At 41.0% G+C, this 16,884-nt stretch overlaps 2 protein-coding genes across 4 annotated transcripts in view; both read right to left on the reverse strand.

The window, feature by feature from the left end:
- Positions 1–5,656, reverse strand: part of LOC129443785 (acyl-CoA dehydrogenase family member 11) — a 29,087-nt gene extending 23,431 nt beyond the window's left edge. Inside the window, exons 1-10 of one of the 2 annotated variants that reach the window (XM_055203972.2) lie at positions 5,506–5,656; positions 3,161–3,415; positions 2,528–2,751; positions 2,331–2,430; positions 2,049–2,160; positions 1,814–1,956; positions 1,331–1,480; positions 1,131–1,225; positions 923–1,022; positions 703–843 (exon numbers count right to left, since the gene is read on the reverse strand). In XM_055203972.2, the coding sequence (XP_055059947.2) occupies positions 703–843; positions 923–1,022; positions 1,131–1,225; positions 1,331–1,480; positions 1,814–1,956; positions 2,049–2,160; positions 2,331–2,430; positions 2,528–2,751; positions 3,161–3,412 (1,317 nt within the window). In that variant the 5' untranslated portion in view covers positions 3,413–3,415; positions 5,506–5,656. Of the gene's footprint in view, positions 1–702; positions 844–922; positions 1,023–1,130; positions 1,226–1,330; positions 1,481–1,813; positions 1,957–2,048; positions 2,161–2,330; positions 2,431–2,527; positions 2,752–3,160; positions 3,416–5,440 lie in introns of both variants that reach the window. The other variant, XM_055203974.2, reaches the window with a different exon arrangement.
- Positions 5,657–6,355: 699 nt separating this feature from the next.
- zbtb45 (zinc finger and BTB domain containing 45) lies at positions 6,356–16,192 on the reverse strand. Of its 2 annotated transcripts, none has more exons than XM_073860089.1 (6): positions 16,034–16,192; positions 10,054–11,027; positions 9,823–9,933; positions 9,566–9,709; positions 8,161–8,425; positions 6,356–7,297 (listed from the first exon to the last, which is right to left on the reverse strand). In XM_073860089.1, the coding sequence occupies exons 2-6, from the start codon at positions 11,017–11,019 to the stop codon at positions 6,951–6,953; spliced, it is 1,833 nt and encodes a 610-aa protein (XP_073716190.1). In that variant the 5' UTR covers positions 11,020–11,027; positions 16,034–16,192; the 3' UTR covers positions 6,356–6,950. The 2 variants fall into 2 exon arrangements, with proteins under 2 accessions (XP_073716190.1, XP_055059952.2); XM_055203977.2 differs by having other exon boundaries at positions 10,054–11,051; positions 16,034–16,190.
- Between the last annotated feature and the right edge of the window lie 692 nt (positions 16,193–16,884).

Consider the following 16,884-nt stretch of genomic DNA (forward strand, 5'->3'; position numbering starts at 1 on the left):
TGGTTTTCAAAAACCATAGTTATCCCATGGTTAGTGTAGTAAAACCATGGTTTTGCTCATAGTAATCAATACACCAAAAAAAACATGGTTACTACACTTTTACCACAATAAAACCATGGTTAATTTTCATAAGGGTTGTGTCAATGACCATCAATCAATAAACGAGACTATATAACCTACTATATAAGAAACTTGAATTCAAAATTTATTTGAACACAAAAGTGGCTTGTAGTGCAATTACATTCATTAGAACACGTTTATATTAGTCATGTTTTAAATGCAACATTTAAATAGGAATCAAATTACTGAAATAGTACATAAAAATAAAATAAGTTCATTAAGTGATTAAAACTGTTCTTTAGTCTTATAAAGATTAGTACCTATATAACTCTTTAAAACCGCGTCCAATGAGTCTTTAAAACCGCCATTATGTGATCTCAAATCTGCATAGCAACCGCCGTGTCCTCACAACCCCGACCAACTTCACCAGTTTCGCGAGTATCGTGTTTGTTGGAATTTTAAGTGATATTCTGTTTGTCTACTCCCCCCTAGTGGTCAAAATATTTTTTTCATTGTCCTAGTGTCAGGGGAACACTGGGTCCTCACAACACACCCTCGGGTCATGGTCCTCACAAATGTACTAAAACACGTATGTGTGTGTGTGTGTGTGTGTGTGTGTGTGTGTGTGTGTGTGTGTCTCACCTGTTTTCCGGTGTAGAGTTTGGCTACAGGTGTGAGCAGTCGCAGCAGGTGTGCGTCTCTCTCTGTGGAGGTTCTGTTCTCCTCTCGGCCCAGCAGACGACAGATCTCCATTGTGAGCAGAAATGCAGCACGCGTCTCAATCTGAAAACAAACGCACACTGCAGCAACACTACAGCACAAACTGCACACAAACAGTGCGTAGATGTGTGTGTGTGTTTACCTCCAGTCTGCTGAGCGTCTGAACGTGCAGTGAATGATCCTTCAGCAGTTTGCCAAACACTGAGCGCTTACAGGAATACTCCCGACACAGCTGCGTTATCCTGACACAAAAACACACACCTTTAGCTAATGGACCTGTGTGTAATGCTGCTGTAAGTATTGTGTATTTATTTTCTGATGAGATGAGAATGAGTGTTGAGTATCATCACCTTCTCATAGCGGCCACAGCACACACCGTGTTATAAATACGAGTTATAGTCAACATATTAGCAATAGACGCCACACCTCTTCCTTCTTCTGACACCTAAAGAGACAGAAAAACAACAACACTGATATCATTTCACGGACAGACAGACGAGACAGACAGAGACAGACAGGTATAATGTATATGTATTGGATGTATATTTACCAGCTGAGCTTTCATCCCATCTAGCAGCAGTTCTGCTGTTGGCACCTGCCTGGTGCCCAATTTATCCTTAAGTCTCTGCACTTCAACACCATTAGAGGAACCATGAGAATCTCGAACCTTAGCCAGGAACAGAGACAGACCCCTGCTGCCCTACAAACACACAAACACCACTGACAATCTGAAAGAAAAGGTTTACATCTTCTAGTTCTCCAAGTACTTCATAAAGTAAAGTGTGGGTTAGGTTAGGGTTAGTAAGCTGTCTGAGAAATCACTTCAGTCTCTGTGTTATCTGTATAAACATCTGGAGAGAAACAAAAACAGCTGGAACCCAACAGCAGGACGCAGGAGATGTGTGATGTTCATCTGTCTGTATCCTTACAGCACACCTGATAGAGGATCAGTACCTCTTCACCAGCTCTACTGACCACACACTATAAACTGGATCAGGTGTGTGTGTGTGTGTGTGTGTGTGTGTGTGTTTACTGGTGTTGTGCATCCATGCGCATCTGTGATGCGGGCCAGCGTCAGGGTCATGTCAGCATCTGTTGCTGAGGTAAACCATTTAAAGCCGTACAGCTTAAACCACCCGTCCTGCTGTCGCCTGGCAACCGTCTCCGTTCCGGTAGAGACAACAACAAACAAGCAGTCGCTTACATTTCATCAAAAGGGTTAACAAACATCTGTCAGATAGATGAATGTGTGTTAGATGTTTACTCACAGACATCAGATCCTCCTCTCCTCTCCGTCATCCACTGTCCTGATGTCCAAAACTGCTGCTCGTCACGTGAGGTCAGACGGACAAATGCTTCTCTGACAGGCATACCAAGAGACTACACACAGACACGCGTATGCCCACACAACACTTATGCTATGAGTTTGTAAATGGTATTAATTCAATACGATTTAATAATACAATTAAAATCACTCATTTAAAATTTTCTAGTTATTCATTTACACAATTTTATAATTTAGGTTAATTAGGTGTGCGTGTGTGTTTCACCTCAATGACTTTAGCAGCTCCATCAGTCATGGCCAGAGGGCAAGTGTAAAGTCCAGCCGAGGGTGCAAACAGGTAAATCTTACTCATCTGATATACACGGCTGCACACGCACACACACACACACACAACACACACTTTTAGGAATCTTTCAGGCTGGTGTCTGCGGTGTGGATAAAGATGTTAATGTAAGGTCTTACCTCCATTCTCCATAGGTCCTCTCATATCCAGCTGCCACCAGTCCCTCTTGAGCAGATAGGTGTTTTAAGCGTGTCCATGCATCGCAGGTGATGATGCTGTCAATGCGTCTCCCCCACGCATCAAAGTGTTGCAGGCGAGGGGGATTCAGCTCACACTGGCGTCCCAACGCGTCAATCTCACTGACGATCCGCTCGCCAAAACGCAAGAGATCTCCTTCAACCTCCTTAACACACATAATTAGGTGACTGCTGATCATTCTTATATGGTAAATGGACTGCATTTATATAGCGCTTTTTAACAGACCAATGGCCATCCAAAGCGCTGTACATGTTGCCTCACATTCACTCACACATTCATACACCGACGGCGGTGTCAGCCATGCAAGGCGCCATCCAGCTCGTCGGGAGCAGCTGGGGTTAGGTGTCTTGCTCAAGGACACCTCGACATTTAGTCCAGTGGAGCCGGGGATTGAACCACCAACCTTCCGGTTTGTAGACAACCTACATGAACCACTGAGCCACTGCCGCCCGTGTGTGTGTGTGTGTGTGTGCTGCGCAGGGTGTGCGTGGGTGTGTTATAGCTGTATGTGTCACAGGTTTATCTCTCCTGCACTGTGTGTGCACATGTCATACCTGTACAGGTAGATGTCGCTGCAGGTAGGCTCTGAGCAGTGCATCTTGGGTAAATGGGTTTGTGAGCAGAGGTTGTTCCTGAAAAAATGTTCCAATGACAGAGCGTGAAAACAGCGCACGCGAGTGATCGTTGGGCTCGTTCAGCTCATCTAGTGATACGCTGCTGTACGCTACACCCCTACTGAGCATGCGTAGAGGTATGTGGTTACTACGGCAACACATTTGAAGAGCCACCCTTAATGCTGCCGTCATCGTCTGTAAAACACAAACACATGTTGATCACCGCCCTAACAATAGTCTGAAAAAACACATATTCAAAAAATTCAATAATAACAATATTGTGATTAATCTGTCAAATTTATCTCAATCAAACTGTTCAATTTGGCAAGGGCTAAACTGATTGGCTGATGTACGCTTGTTTCTCATTCTGGTTTTAGAGGGGGTTTTGGACACCTTTTTAGCTGGTCGGGCTGGAAAGCAGTTTAAATAAAGTTAAAAGGTGTTTATTATAGACAATTAGTTGATTTATAAGAAAAAAAAAGATAAAATGCTAGATGTGTACTAATTTAGAAATGTATTAATTAGTTAATGTATATTTTTGAACCCTAATTTAATCAATTTAAAAATCAGGAGTGTGTTTAATTGATACTTTGGCCCCATTTAAGCCCAAATGTGTTCCAGATAAACCCTAACCATGATTCAACAACAAAACATCAATATATATGGAGTAACTGACGACAGGCCGTTGATTTATTTGAAAATAACGCACAGTAAAGGTGGTTATGCTGAGTTACACCGCGGGTGTGCATTATTATCTATTAATTCAAAGGACCGGAGTCAATTATTCCTCTTATACCACGGTTACCACAAAAATTGCTCTGGCGCCTATTTTTAAGACATTTTAAAGGTTAGGTGTGCAGTTTACAGAAAAATAATCAACACCCATGAAACATTTCTCAGCCAATCAGAATAAAGCATTCAACAGCCCAGTGGTATAAATATAATATATACTGTATTCAATGACAAAAAAATCCTTTAACTAATGTGTGCTTGCATTCATCACCTTTACTAGTTACATTTACATCTATCAAGTCTCCCATCTTTGATGAGTATCAATTTATGGTTTTCAATCTCTCTCTCTCTCTCTCTCCACTACAAACTGGTTTGCTATCATAGATGAATTGTACTGTCAACAACACACCTCTATAATTTTAAGACATTTTTCTCTTTTTTATTTTCTTAAACAAACGACACACATTTTGATAAAAAGGTTAGTACATTGAAAGTTGTTGTCATTAAACACTTTCACTCAGAAAATCAACAAAGTTTGTCATTAGAGGAATTTCTCATTGAAACAGATAAGGTGAGCTGGAATGTTTCCACGGTGAATAAAGACTGAATATGTCCTTTAAAAACATACAAGATACTTGCATCTTAAACCAGCCAACCAGACCAATATGTAACGTTATGTATGTATGTATATATATTCAGTCTTAGGATCATAAAATGTTACAAAACCAATAAGTTGTATAAAAATATAAGATATCTACCTCATTATTATTGCAAAGTTATGTGATTTGCACTTGAAATGTCTGGTACTGACAGGAGAAGGCGTGGCTTAGATCGCGCGAGGGATCTTTTCACTCTTCCGCTTTTAAAGCTGTTATATATTTTTGTTCGCCACTATGAAACTGCACACCACAAGTTTAGTCGATTATATCGAATCATTTTAGGATTTATTTCTGAAATCGTAATGAAAACAGGCAACCAGAAATCAATTTTCGTGTTGTTCAGCGTGTATCACTTGACGGCGGCGTCCGTTCACTCGACAAACACATCTTAAAAAGATACGAACATTTATTAAACACTTGCAACCTTTTAAACGACACATTAATAGCTTTGTCTCTCATTTAGCGTAAACTATTTTTATGCGTGTTGTTTATGGTTTATTTTTCAAGTGTTGAACGAAGAAACTTTGATCGTGACTTAAATTGTAACTTAATCTTAAATTTTACTTTGTTAGTCTAGCATCGATACTGATATAGACACACATCCGAAATCTTCACTAAAGTAAAAACAGCTTCACATCGAGTCTGTGAACTTTAACCCACTTACAGAAAAAGCAGCTGTTAAACTTTCCTCGTCTGTTACAACTCTTTCTGCTTTATTTATACAGAGATATAAACAACAAACAAACATTTACAAACGAACAAGACATGACCTGCTGAAGATAAATGCACAGGAGCTGACCCACAAGACAAATTTATAACGTTAACTTACATGGATCTGTGCTTGTTTGTATAAATCTGCACTGCACTACTCAAATCTCCATTGAATTTGCTTACCAATCTTCTTTTCTGCAAATCCCAGAGACACAAACAAACTGAAACCAGCAGCGACTGAATAAACTCGATTCCTTTAACAAACCGATTCTTTTAATTTGACAGCTACGAATCATTAAACTGATCGATTCTTTCAAACTGAATCAATCAGGCGTGAATCAAACTGATTCGTGAAGCGAGTTCACGCGTCTGTATACAGTAACATTTAGATTAAAAGATTCAATCCGTAGAAAAGATCAGGATTTATTTATTTTGCTTTAAGCTCTTTGTTGAGTTGCGTCACTGTGTACATTGTTTTGGTATTTTGCACAAACTTTTCTTCCATCATGGCTTTATTATTTAGTCTGTATTTTCCATTGTCACACTTTTATACGCTCATGTATGTTTTTGTACGGATGCTTTGACATTATTATGTTTTATAAACATATAGGCTGAATCCCAAACCGCCTACTTCCATACTAGGCTATATAGTACGCAAAGTAGCGCTTTTTACATACTATAGTATGAAAGTAGGCGGTTTGGGATTCGGCCATAGATTCTCTATGCATGTTTAAAACATGTTGATTCTGTTCTGTTATAATAATCAAATATTCTGTCTTTATATCTGCTGCTCCAGCAGGACAAAGTGATGATCATATATGTAGAAAGACTCAGTGAACATCTGAAACCTTATAAGACCAGTGAGGGTCTGACTTTACTAAATCCCTCCCTGCTGTCCCTTCTGAACATCTAGCTGGGATCATCATGTTTTCCAGACGGGGAAAATCAAAGACAGTCCTGCCACACAAGTCATGATGAGCACTGCTTTAATGCTTTAACACAGTAAACAACAATCAAGAAACCAGACGACACGTCAATGTCACAACGCATTTAATGCAGCTTCATGCAGCGTAACGCAAGCGCATGCTGGATACAGAAAACAAAGCAGAGTACAATATTTCAGCCCATAATCGCATGGAGAAACGCGCACCGTTTAAGCAAAAGAGTAAAACTCTTACGTAACAACTCTAACATATCATTCCACCATAAAAATATTAATGTCATACTTATGCATATACTTGATAAAAAAATTAAAAAATGGAGGTTGAGGTTGAAATAAAAATGGAGGTAATCATCTCTGAAGTGTCCCTTCTGGTCCTGAGGTCAGTATGGTTTCTGATGAGTCCGATTGTTTGTTTTTTAAACAGATTAAGCGCATAAAAACATGAATAAATGGAGTCAAGACGAGGTGTTAAAGTCCGTGCGTCATACGCAAAAGACTGTGTGGTTTAGTGTGAGTCACTCGATGAGGTTTCTGTGTTTAATGAGGTTTTTTAGGTTCAAGAGGCATCGCAGCACGCCCCGGACACATGGGACGACGACGACGACGTCGCTGCTGCTGCTGCTGTGTGTGCGTGTGTGTGTGTGTGTGTGTTAAAGCTCCTGGGATTAAATCCAGCACTTCATTTTTAGGAGACGGGACCTGGTCCGCTGGCCCCGCTCATGCCACCGCCGCCCCCGCCCTGCTCCATGTGACTGGTGGTGGGTTTGAGGGGCGCAGGGTGTTGGTGTTGAAGGGCGTGTCTCTCCAGCAGCGTGCGGTGCGTGAAAGCTCGGTGACATACGCCGCAGGTGAAGGTGCGCTCCACGCGGTGCGTGCGCATGTGCACGTTGAGAGAACTCTTCTGCGTGAAGCGCTTGCTGCAGACGGAGCACTGGAACGCTCGCACGCCCGTGTGCACCACCATGTGCTTCAGCAGGTAGTCGCGCAGAGAGAAAGACCTCCAGCAGATGCTGCATTGATGCGGCTTCTGACCTGAAAAAGGACAAACGGCAGCGTACAACAGTCGTACAAAAGTTCAAACTTCTGCTTAGGTAAGATGAACGCATGTCTCGGTCGGGTAACTGTGAGCCATGGGCATCTGGCTCTGTCACAAATTTTAGTTGAAACTGTACAAGGGAACTTAAAGTTCAACCAACTGTGAAAATCCACTCACCATTTACTCATTGCCATCCCAGGTGCATATGAATTCCTTTATTTAATAACCAATCATTTTATATAAAAATGCCTTCATGTTATTTTCTCATTAAATTGGTTGGAAAATCTCAGAATATATCAGAATATCGATCACGATCTTAAAGTGCCAGACAGATCCACCATCCAAAATAACCTGTATTGCAGTGTATCCACTGTAACCAAAAAGTGCACGATTAATAAAGTTATTGGCTTCTAACGTAGGGAGTCGACTCTGAATCACTGAAACGAGTCGTCATATAGTTTGAATCTTCTGCCCGTCTCTATCTACTTAGATAGGAACACTTTGCATAATAATCTCTGCCTACAGTCTTTCCTGGGAGAAACGAAAACTCTGAGCTGCCCACAGACACTTCAGCTAGTTAGCGTGTAAACATCATGCTGCGTTTTCAGCTGTGAAAGGGTAAAGAATCACTGGTTAAAATGACTTTTTCAAGGAGGGATTTACTTAAAAAGATGGTTCAGTACCCACTTTATTTAGAACAACATGCGTCTCCTAACCCTAACCTGTAAGTATGATTATAATAATGTGTTTTATATTTTGCCCTGAACGTTTGTGTCAACAGCTCTAAAGACAGACAGGTGAGTAGTAGAGTAAGAGTACTGGCCTTGTGAAGTATTGTTATTATTGTGAAAGCATATACCAGAATGGATGAACATGTGCTTGCTGTAGTTCTTGCGTGAACGCAACGACTTTCCGCAGTGGCTGCAGTCGAAGGACGTCTCAGAGCCCTGAGCGGCAAAGCTCGGACCTGCAATGCATGCTGGGGTGGAAGGGGGTGGAGCTGGGGTCAAGGGGGCAGGGGGCGGAGCCTGCTGACACGAATCCGCCAAGTTGTCAATTACCATAGGTCCACCAACAAAGAAGGACGAGGGCTGCGATTCGCTGGCAGAAAACTGATAAAGCATCTGAGAATAAAGAGAGACAATAACCCAAATCAAACATGAACTTAGAGAAACTATAACCTGTGCTGTATCCCTTTGGTCACACACACGATAACAATAATAATAATAACAACCTTTATTTTCTATAGCCCCTTTAAATGTACATCTCAAAGTGCTGTACAGAAACAATTAAAACAACAAACATACAGCACACAAAAAGAGTCAAATTAAAGAGACATAATACACTGTAAAATAAACATAAAACACAATCAATCAATTAAAGCTAACCTAAAAATGAGTTTTAAGCTAAGATTTAAAAATACTTAAAGGACAAGTTCGGTATTTTACACTTAAAGCCCTGTTTTCGGGTTTTTGTTTCACCTCCCACCTCTACAATGGGTTTATAGGTGCACTGGAACAATCCTTTCTAAAATGCATTAAACATTCGTTTACAAAGACGTGAAACTCACCGAGTGATTACGAAAGTCTGCATCACATATTGAGTTTCTGCACGACAGCGCCCTCTGGCTTTTGGATGTAGCGGCATTTCACCGTAATTAATTGAGAAGCATAGCAAGCATCATCGGCCGATATATCGGTGCACCCCTACCTACATAGATGCTACATTCGATTTCAGACACATAACTGCTATGTTCGGGACTGCGTTTCAGGAAGAGAGTGAAATCTGAAGCTATAAAAATGTACAATAAGTGGAAAAATAATGTGTTTTTTAATCATAAACCACGCAAACACATTGTTTTATACCAAATACACAAAACAATGTTGTTTTTTGCAATGAAAAGGGTGCTTTTTAAGAGGGTCAACCATTCACACAGCCCACGCGAGCATCACAGAATCAAAGCTGAAGCAGCGTTTCAGTGCAGAGTCTATACGGCATCCATACATGACCCTGACTACTGATCCACTCGTTAGGGTGCCACCACAACATCCCTAATGAGTAGGTAATATTCAGCACTAGTACAATGACTGTAACGAGTTAGGTTCCATCTTAAGTTCTCATGGGGCGTTGTTCTTGCCCTCTGGGTGCTCACTGGTTAAACATTTAAACATTGAGGTCTGATTATCTGTAAAGCTGTGTTATGAAGAGCACCGTACAGATATACATTGTGCGACTGCTGTCGTAATGTGTTTGGGGTGTCACACCTGGTTGCTGAGGCTCTGAGAGGATGGCGGGGGAGTGAGTGGTTTGTTGACCCGGGAGCGAGGGTTTGAGCCCAGAGATGCCTGCGGATCTGCCTGAGACCAAAACCCACCCGAGAACATGCCAGACTCCTCGTAGAACCCACCCTGAAACACACAGACTTATCATCATTAACCTAAACTCTTATGAACACGACTACTTTCTAGTACTAGTACTTGATTTTAAGCAAAAAGTATAAATGTGTGTCTGTGTGTTTCACCTGTGCGTATGTGGACTGTTGTGATGCATTTCCTCTGTCATCAATCTCAAAAAGCCCCTCCCCTTCCTGCACGCCCTCATTCTTTACAATCACCTCCTCGCCCCCCAACACCTGCACAAACACATGTACACAAACAGTTTACACTCACATTGAGACCTAAATTTTTAATCACCAATGTAGAATCAAAAGAGTTTTAAAAGAGTTACTAGCCAATTGCTAACTTTGTGTTACCTGGAGTCTCAGCGGTTGTCTCTGTTTGCGTGTGTGTGCTGTCTGTCTGTCTCTCTCAGTGTCCCTCTCAGCGTCGTGAACGTCTCTCTCGTCGTCTTCGCTGTATCTGTCCACCCCTCCTACCAGGTCATCCCCCACGCCGCTGTACTCTACACGCCCCATGCTGGCCGGAGATCCGATGTGAGCCCGCTCATTCGCAGCGACGTTCTGCGAGCCGACGCTCGAGCTTCGGTCAGCGTTGGGGTTGAGCATATAGTTGATCTCCTGCGAGCAGCTCGGTGCCTTGAGCATGGCCCCACCCCCCGCTACACCAAGCCCCTCCCCTCTACACAGCGCCGACCCACCTAACTCACCGAGGGGCATCAGAGGGCCCACGCCACCTTCCAGCCCGTCACCCTCTCCCTGAGCCCCGCCGCTCAGAGCGGCCGCCATCTCCGCCGCAGACCCGCATTCCCCCTGCATACCGTAACCGAAGCCCTGCAGCGAGCCATTATCCCGGCCTTTCCCGTCGCCGCCCCCCTCCTCCTGTTTGGGCAGGGCGCCCCCGAGGGGCACCACGGCCGCCGCCGCCGCTCCACCCGCCATGGCGGCACGTCTCTGCGAGATGATCTGCGTGCATTCGTCGATGACGGTCTTGATCTGCAGGATGGACGCTGCCGTGAGGATGCAGAGCGCCTGCGAGTGCAGCACCACCAGCGAGCCGCTGTACATGAAATCCACCAGCTGCTTCACCGTCTCAGCGGGAACCAGCGGAGGAACCGAGATCTCCGAGTGACCCAGTAGCAGTTTGTCCTGGAAAAATGGGCTTCCCGCCGCCAGCACGCACGCGTGCGCCCGCAGCGACGCGTCATGGATGCGGACGGTGACATCACAGAACAGACCCTTGCGTCGCTGTGACCTCAGAGCCTCCAGCACAGACTGACTGGAGTTATGAAGGTGGATGTAGTGCACCGCCTCTGATGCCATGACCCCACCTGACACAAACAGACACACACACACTGAGACACACACAATAAATTAAATGTATGTATATATGAGTGTGAGTGTGAGTGTGTGTGTGTGTGTGTGTGAACTAGGGATGTAAGCGCATACAGATACGTATATCTTCTTTTTTATACATGACTACACTCATACATAATGCTGAGAAAATGTTAGAGCCACATTCTAATCTCAATACCCCGCCAAAAAATTTAAAATCTGCAGTATGCGAATATTTTAGGTACCCAAAAATGGCCCTGCACGTTTTGCTCTCCCATTTATGCTGATCCAGAGAAGGGACAGGTTGGTTTATTCTTGTCTAATCAAAAGAGAAATAACTTGTGTCTTATTTTGTTCAAATGGGAGATGTGTGGCTTTTTTTTTAAATGGTAGACTCGTACTTCCATAAAGTATTTTTTTTTCAGATAAAAGTTTGACATAATAATAGGTACGCGCAGGCCCGGATAAACACAGTGTAGTGCCCCAGGGTGACCACATTTGAAGTGCCCCCCCAAAAAAAAAAAAAAAAAAATATATATATATATATATATATATATATATATATATATATATATAGACTGATGCCTGAAGAAGACATTTAGTTCTGAAAATTGTTTTGTTTTTAATTTTGTGTACAAATTTCCTGTATTTTCTGTTTGTATCTTAAAAAAATAAAAATAAATATGAATTGACATTAAAACTTTGCTAAAACAACAAAGCTGGTGATGGTGGCCTAAGACTTTTGCACAACTCTGGTCATTCAGGGCTCCAGACTTACTTTTGATTCAGCCTGCAATCCAATTATTCACATTTTCCCAAAATAACTGCATTAATGAAAAATACTAAATAGACTTAACTCTATGCAGTTGGTGTCATTATGCACAATTGATGAAACTTTCAGAATAGGACGTTTTAAACCAAATAATTATACAATCCCCTTAACTAATTCTAGGCATAAGATACATGATACATATACAATAAGTTATATCCAGATAGCATTGTAATGAGATGAGTGGCAATATACATACAACCTTTACACGTTTCTCATCTTTTATCCAGTTTTCCTTAACTGTGCACTGATGTCTAAAACCTTCAATCTCATCTATAATGTTTAATGTAGAAGTTCTCCCGCTCTCTCTATGTCTCTCATCTCTGCAATGTCTTATTTTAAACCCGCGCCGCGCGTGCCGCATGCGCGCCTTCTCGCCCGTCTGAGTGAGATGTGTTGACCATAGATATGTATAAAGGCTAGATGTCTCGCCCGCACTGCTGGCCAATTGAGTGAATCGTCCGCATTTGGCAGCCATCTTACCACAGGCAGCTCGCTCACTCGTAGCATTGAGTTTTAATGATGCAGGTACTTTTAAATGACCATAACTTGCTTGATGATGTGATGACGTTAAGAGACTCCGCCGTAACACATCTAGCCTTTATTATATATATCTATGGTGTCGTCATGCAATTGAGCGGTTAAAACCCAATCGCGCATTCCGTAATTTTGTCACGAGTGACCGCACATGCGCGAGTACTTGTAAAAAAAGGATTGGTCGCAGTCTGGAGCACTTGGTGCCTCCCATTGCCAGGTGCCCCAGGGCACTCGCCCAATCCTGTCTATGGATAATCCGGCCCTGGGTATGTGACTATCTCCGCTGTCGCAGCTGCCATCTGGGTTCCGTTCGACGCAACTTTGGATTTCTTCAGGCGACGTGCGGAGTAAAACCATTTTTGTAGTAGACGTTTAGTTTAATTGCTAAACTACAAGTGAACAAAATTTCAATAAATTTGAACAATGATCACGGGAGTTTAATCACACGCAAAATGGAAAACAAGGGACAAAATAAAGTGATGACTTTCGAGTTTCAAATGGACAATATTTAGTTATTCTTGAACCCATTAACATGGTCTTTGTGTCATTTAAAAGGATTTTAAGCTCTTTCTATCTGAACAACTAGTTTTAACATTTAACCATGTTGAAAATTTTACTTGTGTACCTAAAAATAAACCATATGTCCAACTCCAAAACCTCTCTGTTTGCATTTATTTAAGGGTCATTATAGCTGATGTTTATATTAATGATTGTTTAATAGCATATACTGCAGAACCAACGATTATCATACCGTTACAACCCTAGTGTGAACATCTTTAGAAAAATGTAATGAGACCACTCCAAATTGGCTTTAAAGGGACATTCCACTTTCTCGAAAATAAGCTATTTTTCAGCTCCCCTAGAGTCAAACAATATTCAGCTGATCTTCAGGTCTGGCGCACTGCCCGAAAATAGTCCTCTGCTATTGAAAGTAACCAAGGGGAGTATTTTTGGGCAGTGCGTAATATCACTACGCCTGCTGCAGCCATGTTACAGCAGCAAAGTCCTTGATTATTACACCAGAATGAGAGTATAGTTCCTAGCCATATCGGCCAAGAAAATCGCAACTTTTAATTTTCTGTTGGTCTTAGTACACGATGTAACTACAGAAGAGTCAAGTTTTAAATAGGAAAAATATCGAAACTCTTTGGTTATTTTTTAGCACGATGCTAATGATCTAATCAGATTCAATGGATTGTGCTTAGCTATGCTAAAAGTGCTAGCACCAGACCCGGAGATCAGCTGAATAGAGACAGAGCGCAGTTATGCAAATTTGAAAACCACGCCCACCGGGGGGGGAAAGCGATCCAACCGTCTCCACCGACCCTGCACTGCGGGAAGCCGCCTCCTTGTCATTTCCGGCCCACAACAAAAAACTGAACAATGCCCAAAAGCTGCTGTGTGACAATATGTACAGCTAACAAGCCAAAGAACCTAGAAATAAGTTTTTATAAGCTGTTGAGCCGTAAAACCCAGTCTTTAAGGAGAATAAAGTGGATCGCCGACTACGTTTCCCCCTATTGGACGCAGTTCTACTAATAGAAGTACTATGAAAAGTTGCCTGTATCCATTTTTGTGTCTTTAAATGCTCGTTTTTTGGTGTCGACAGCTTATAAAAACTTATTTACAGATTAAATTTAAAAACAGAATAATACCTAAAAGCTGCTGTGTGACAAGGTGTACATCTAACACGCCAAAAAAAAAAAAAAACAATAAGTTTTTATAAGCTGTCGACTTCAAAAAACGAGCGTTTAGACTAGGGATGGGCATTCGATTACATTTTTTTAGTCGACTGTCGGGAGAATTAACGATCGACTATCGATTAATCATTAATATTTTTATAATAAAAAATAATTATTTAACTTTTATAATTAAAAAATGTCGAATACAAAAATACAGCGTGTTTTCCTCCATGAGACCTTTATTACAAGATCAACTTGTGGCAAACAGTTAAACTACATTTAGTTAGACAAACAGAATTATATGCGCTTGAATATGTGGTGCTCTAGCGGAACCTGCAGCTGCGAGCCGCATTCTTAAACAGAGACCTCATTTGTTCCAAAAAATCATGACCTCTTCGTGATTATTTTTTTGAAATCAAAACGGAAGGTCACAGAAAACGGAGTATGGTTTCAAATGTTGCACCCTGGTGGTAAAATGTTGAACTGCTGCCACACAGTTAAATTCATTTAATTGCTTCAAGACACACGCTACGCTAGGCAACTCAACCTGCATTAGATAAAAAAGTATTTGATTAATCAATAACAAATTAACCTCATCGACTAAATCCTTAACGATCAATTATCGATCGTCGATTAATCATGCCCATCCCTAGTTTAGACACAGGAATGGAAACAGGCAACTTTTCATAGTACTCCTATTAGTAAAACTGCGTCCAATAGGGGAAAACGTAGTCGGCGATCCACTTTATTCTCTTTAAAGGCTGGGTTTTACGGCTCGACAGCTTATAAAAACTTATTTCTGGGTTCTTTGGCTTGTTAGCTGTACATATTGTCACAAAGCAGCTTTTAGGCATTATTCAGTTTTTTGTTATAAGCCAGAAATGACAAGGAGGCGGCTTCTCGCAATACAAAGTAAATGGAGACGGTTGGATTGCTTTCCCCCCCCCGGTGGGCGTTGTTTTCAGGTTATGACGCGCTGCGCTCTGTCTCTATGGATTCCAAAACGGTAAGAATCAAATGTTTAACACCAGGGGAGCTGGAAAATTAGCATATTTTCAAAAGATGTGGAATGTCCCTTTAAAGTCACCATGAAACTGAAGTAGTGATTTTCTTATTTTCCCTGTGGTGATGTATATCTGGGTGAAACAGCTTAATGAATAAAGGTGGGGCGGGATTTCAATTCGAATATTGAGAACTGATTGGATCTTTTGAAGTTGGGTTATGTTGCTATGACCTTTCCCCAGACCCCGCCCACCTGCCATAACATGACCGGAAGTAAAGAGAGATCGTTTCGAGGAGATTTAGGTTTTTGATTAAAGATTATGAGGGCACAAGATTTTATTTTAATAATTAAGCTCACAGATAAGTCATTTGTTAAAAAAACCCCTCAATATCCCAAAACAAATTAGTTTTTCGTTTCAATTTCATTGCGACTTTAAATCATTTTTCTACTTGTATTGTATTCTCATGATGATGTGATTAAAAATCAGGGCTGCATGAAATATTAATTTTCTTTAAAATTGTGTTGTTTAAAAATACATCTGAAGCTTTACAGTATATTAACTTAGGTCTGAAACATTATAGCTTTTTGTTAAATTATTCAAATATATTTATTTGGATTTCTGGAGAAACGTTGTCAGTTGATCACAGAATTAAACTAAAATGATCAGACATATAACGTTAAATGGTAAGTTTATAAAAAACAGAAAATAATTTTGGAGTGGTCTCACACACACATACACACAGAGATACAGAAACGCGAGCGCGCACAAACACTTTTATATAACAGTTCACATGATATGACACACCGGGTGACAGACGATATCACATCAAGCAGAAACTCTGCAGATCGAAGCTCATTGCGATCGTTCAGAATAAATCATTTATCGTGATATCTTTGATGCATGACGTGAAATGTGGAGTGAATGTAAGAGAGTGTCTGACACAAACTCACCTGCAGACGCGATTAAACTACACAAACCAGCTGCTGCCACAACATTACTGCTTCATTTTCAACATCAATATTATAGATTTAATTTCTGTCACGATAAACTGGACGAGCGCTACTATGCGCTAACGGCCTCGATATCCGGAAACAACCCTTCAAAATAAAAGCCCCAAACCATCCACGACAGCTTTTAAAATAAAAGCCCCAAACAAACCCTCCTGTTATGTTAAAATTTTAGCATTACTTTTAATGTTTGGGTATGAAATTGATTTATTTTGTTGTCATTTATTTTTTATATACATAAATTGTTTATTTAATAGATTCATTTCTATGAAAACGTATCTTTTGTAGCACAAACATTTAGTGTATATTTAGTATAAATAAATAAAAATAAAAGTAGTAATGAAAATATAATATAACATTTATTTTATCTGAGAACAGTTTTTCCAGTTTTCAGATATTAATAGTAAAAACACTCATTAAATCAGTTTTACAGGAACACTGTGTGTACTGTACGTACATTTATATACTTTGCAGACACTTTTAGTCACTTTGGATAACATATTATGATAACATAAAGGAAGGTTAATATAAAAGGACAAAATAAAGCCCTGTTACAACATTCAATTTCAAAACATGTTTTCAGAAGCTGCAGTTGCAATGAGAATTTTACTAAAGAGACCTCGATGGCACAAGAGATTAATCACATTTAAAGCACACAACTCTTGCCGTTCCAGCCTGACAATCACACGGTTTCTGACACATCTCAGCATGCCTGAGTGGCATCTCACTCTGGATGAAGGATCATCATCTCCAGCTGAACCTTGCAAAGACGTAACGTAAGAGTGTTTATGTGA

The sequence above is a fragment of the Misgurnus anguillicaudatus genome, chromosome 3 (genome assembly GCF_027580225.2).
Source record: "Misgurnus anguillicaudatus chromosome 3, ASM2758022v2, whole genome shotgun sequence".
Lineage (NCBI taxonomy): Eukaryota > Metazoa > Chordata > Actinopteri > Cypriniformes > Cobitidae > Misgurnus > Misgurnus anguillicaudatus.

Bases quoted from the DNA above. Each gene is read 5' to 3' on its own strand.
- zbtb45 (XM_073860089.1), bottom strand. From the start codon at position 11,019: ATGGCATCAGAGGCGGTGCACTACATCCACCTTCATAACTCCAGTCAG. The intron at 9,934-10,053 runs GTAACACAAAGT...GTGTTTGTGCAG, and splicing joins GACAACCGCTGAGACTCCAG to GTGTTGGGGGGCGAGGAGGT. The intron at 7,298-8,160 runs GTATATGCTTTC...GTCCTTTTTCAG, and splicing joins GCACATGTTCATCCATTCTG to GTCAGAAGCCGCATCAATGC.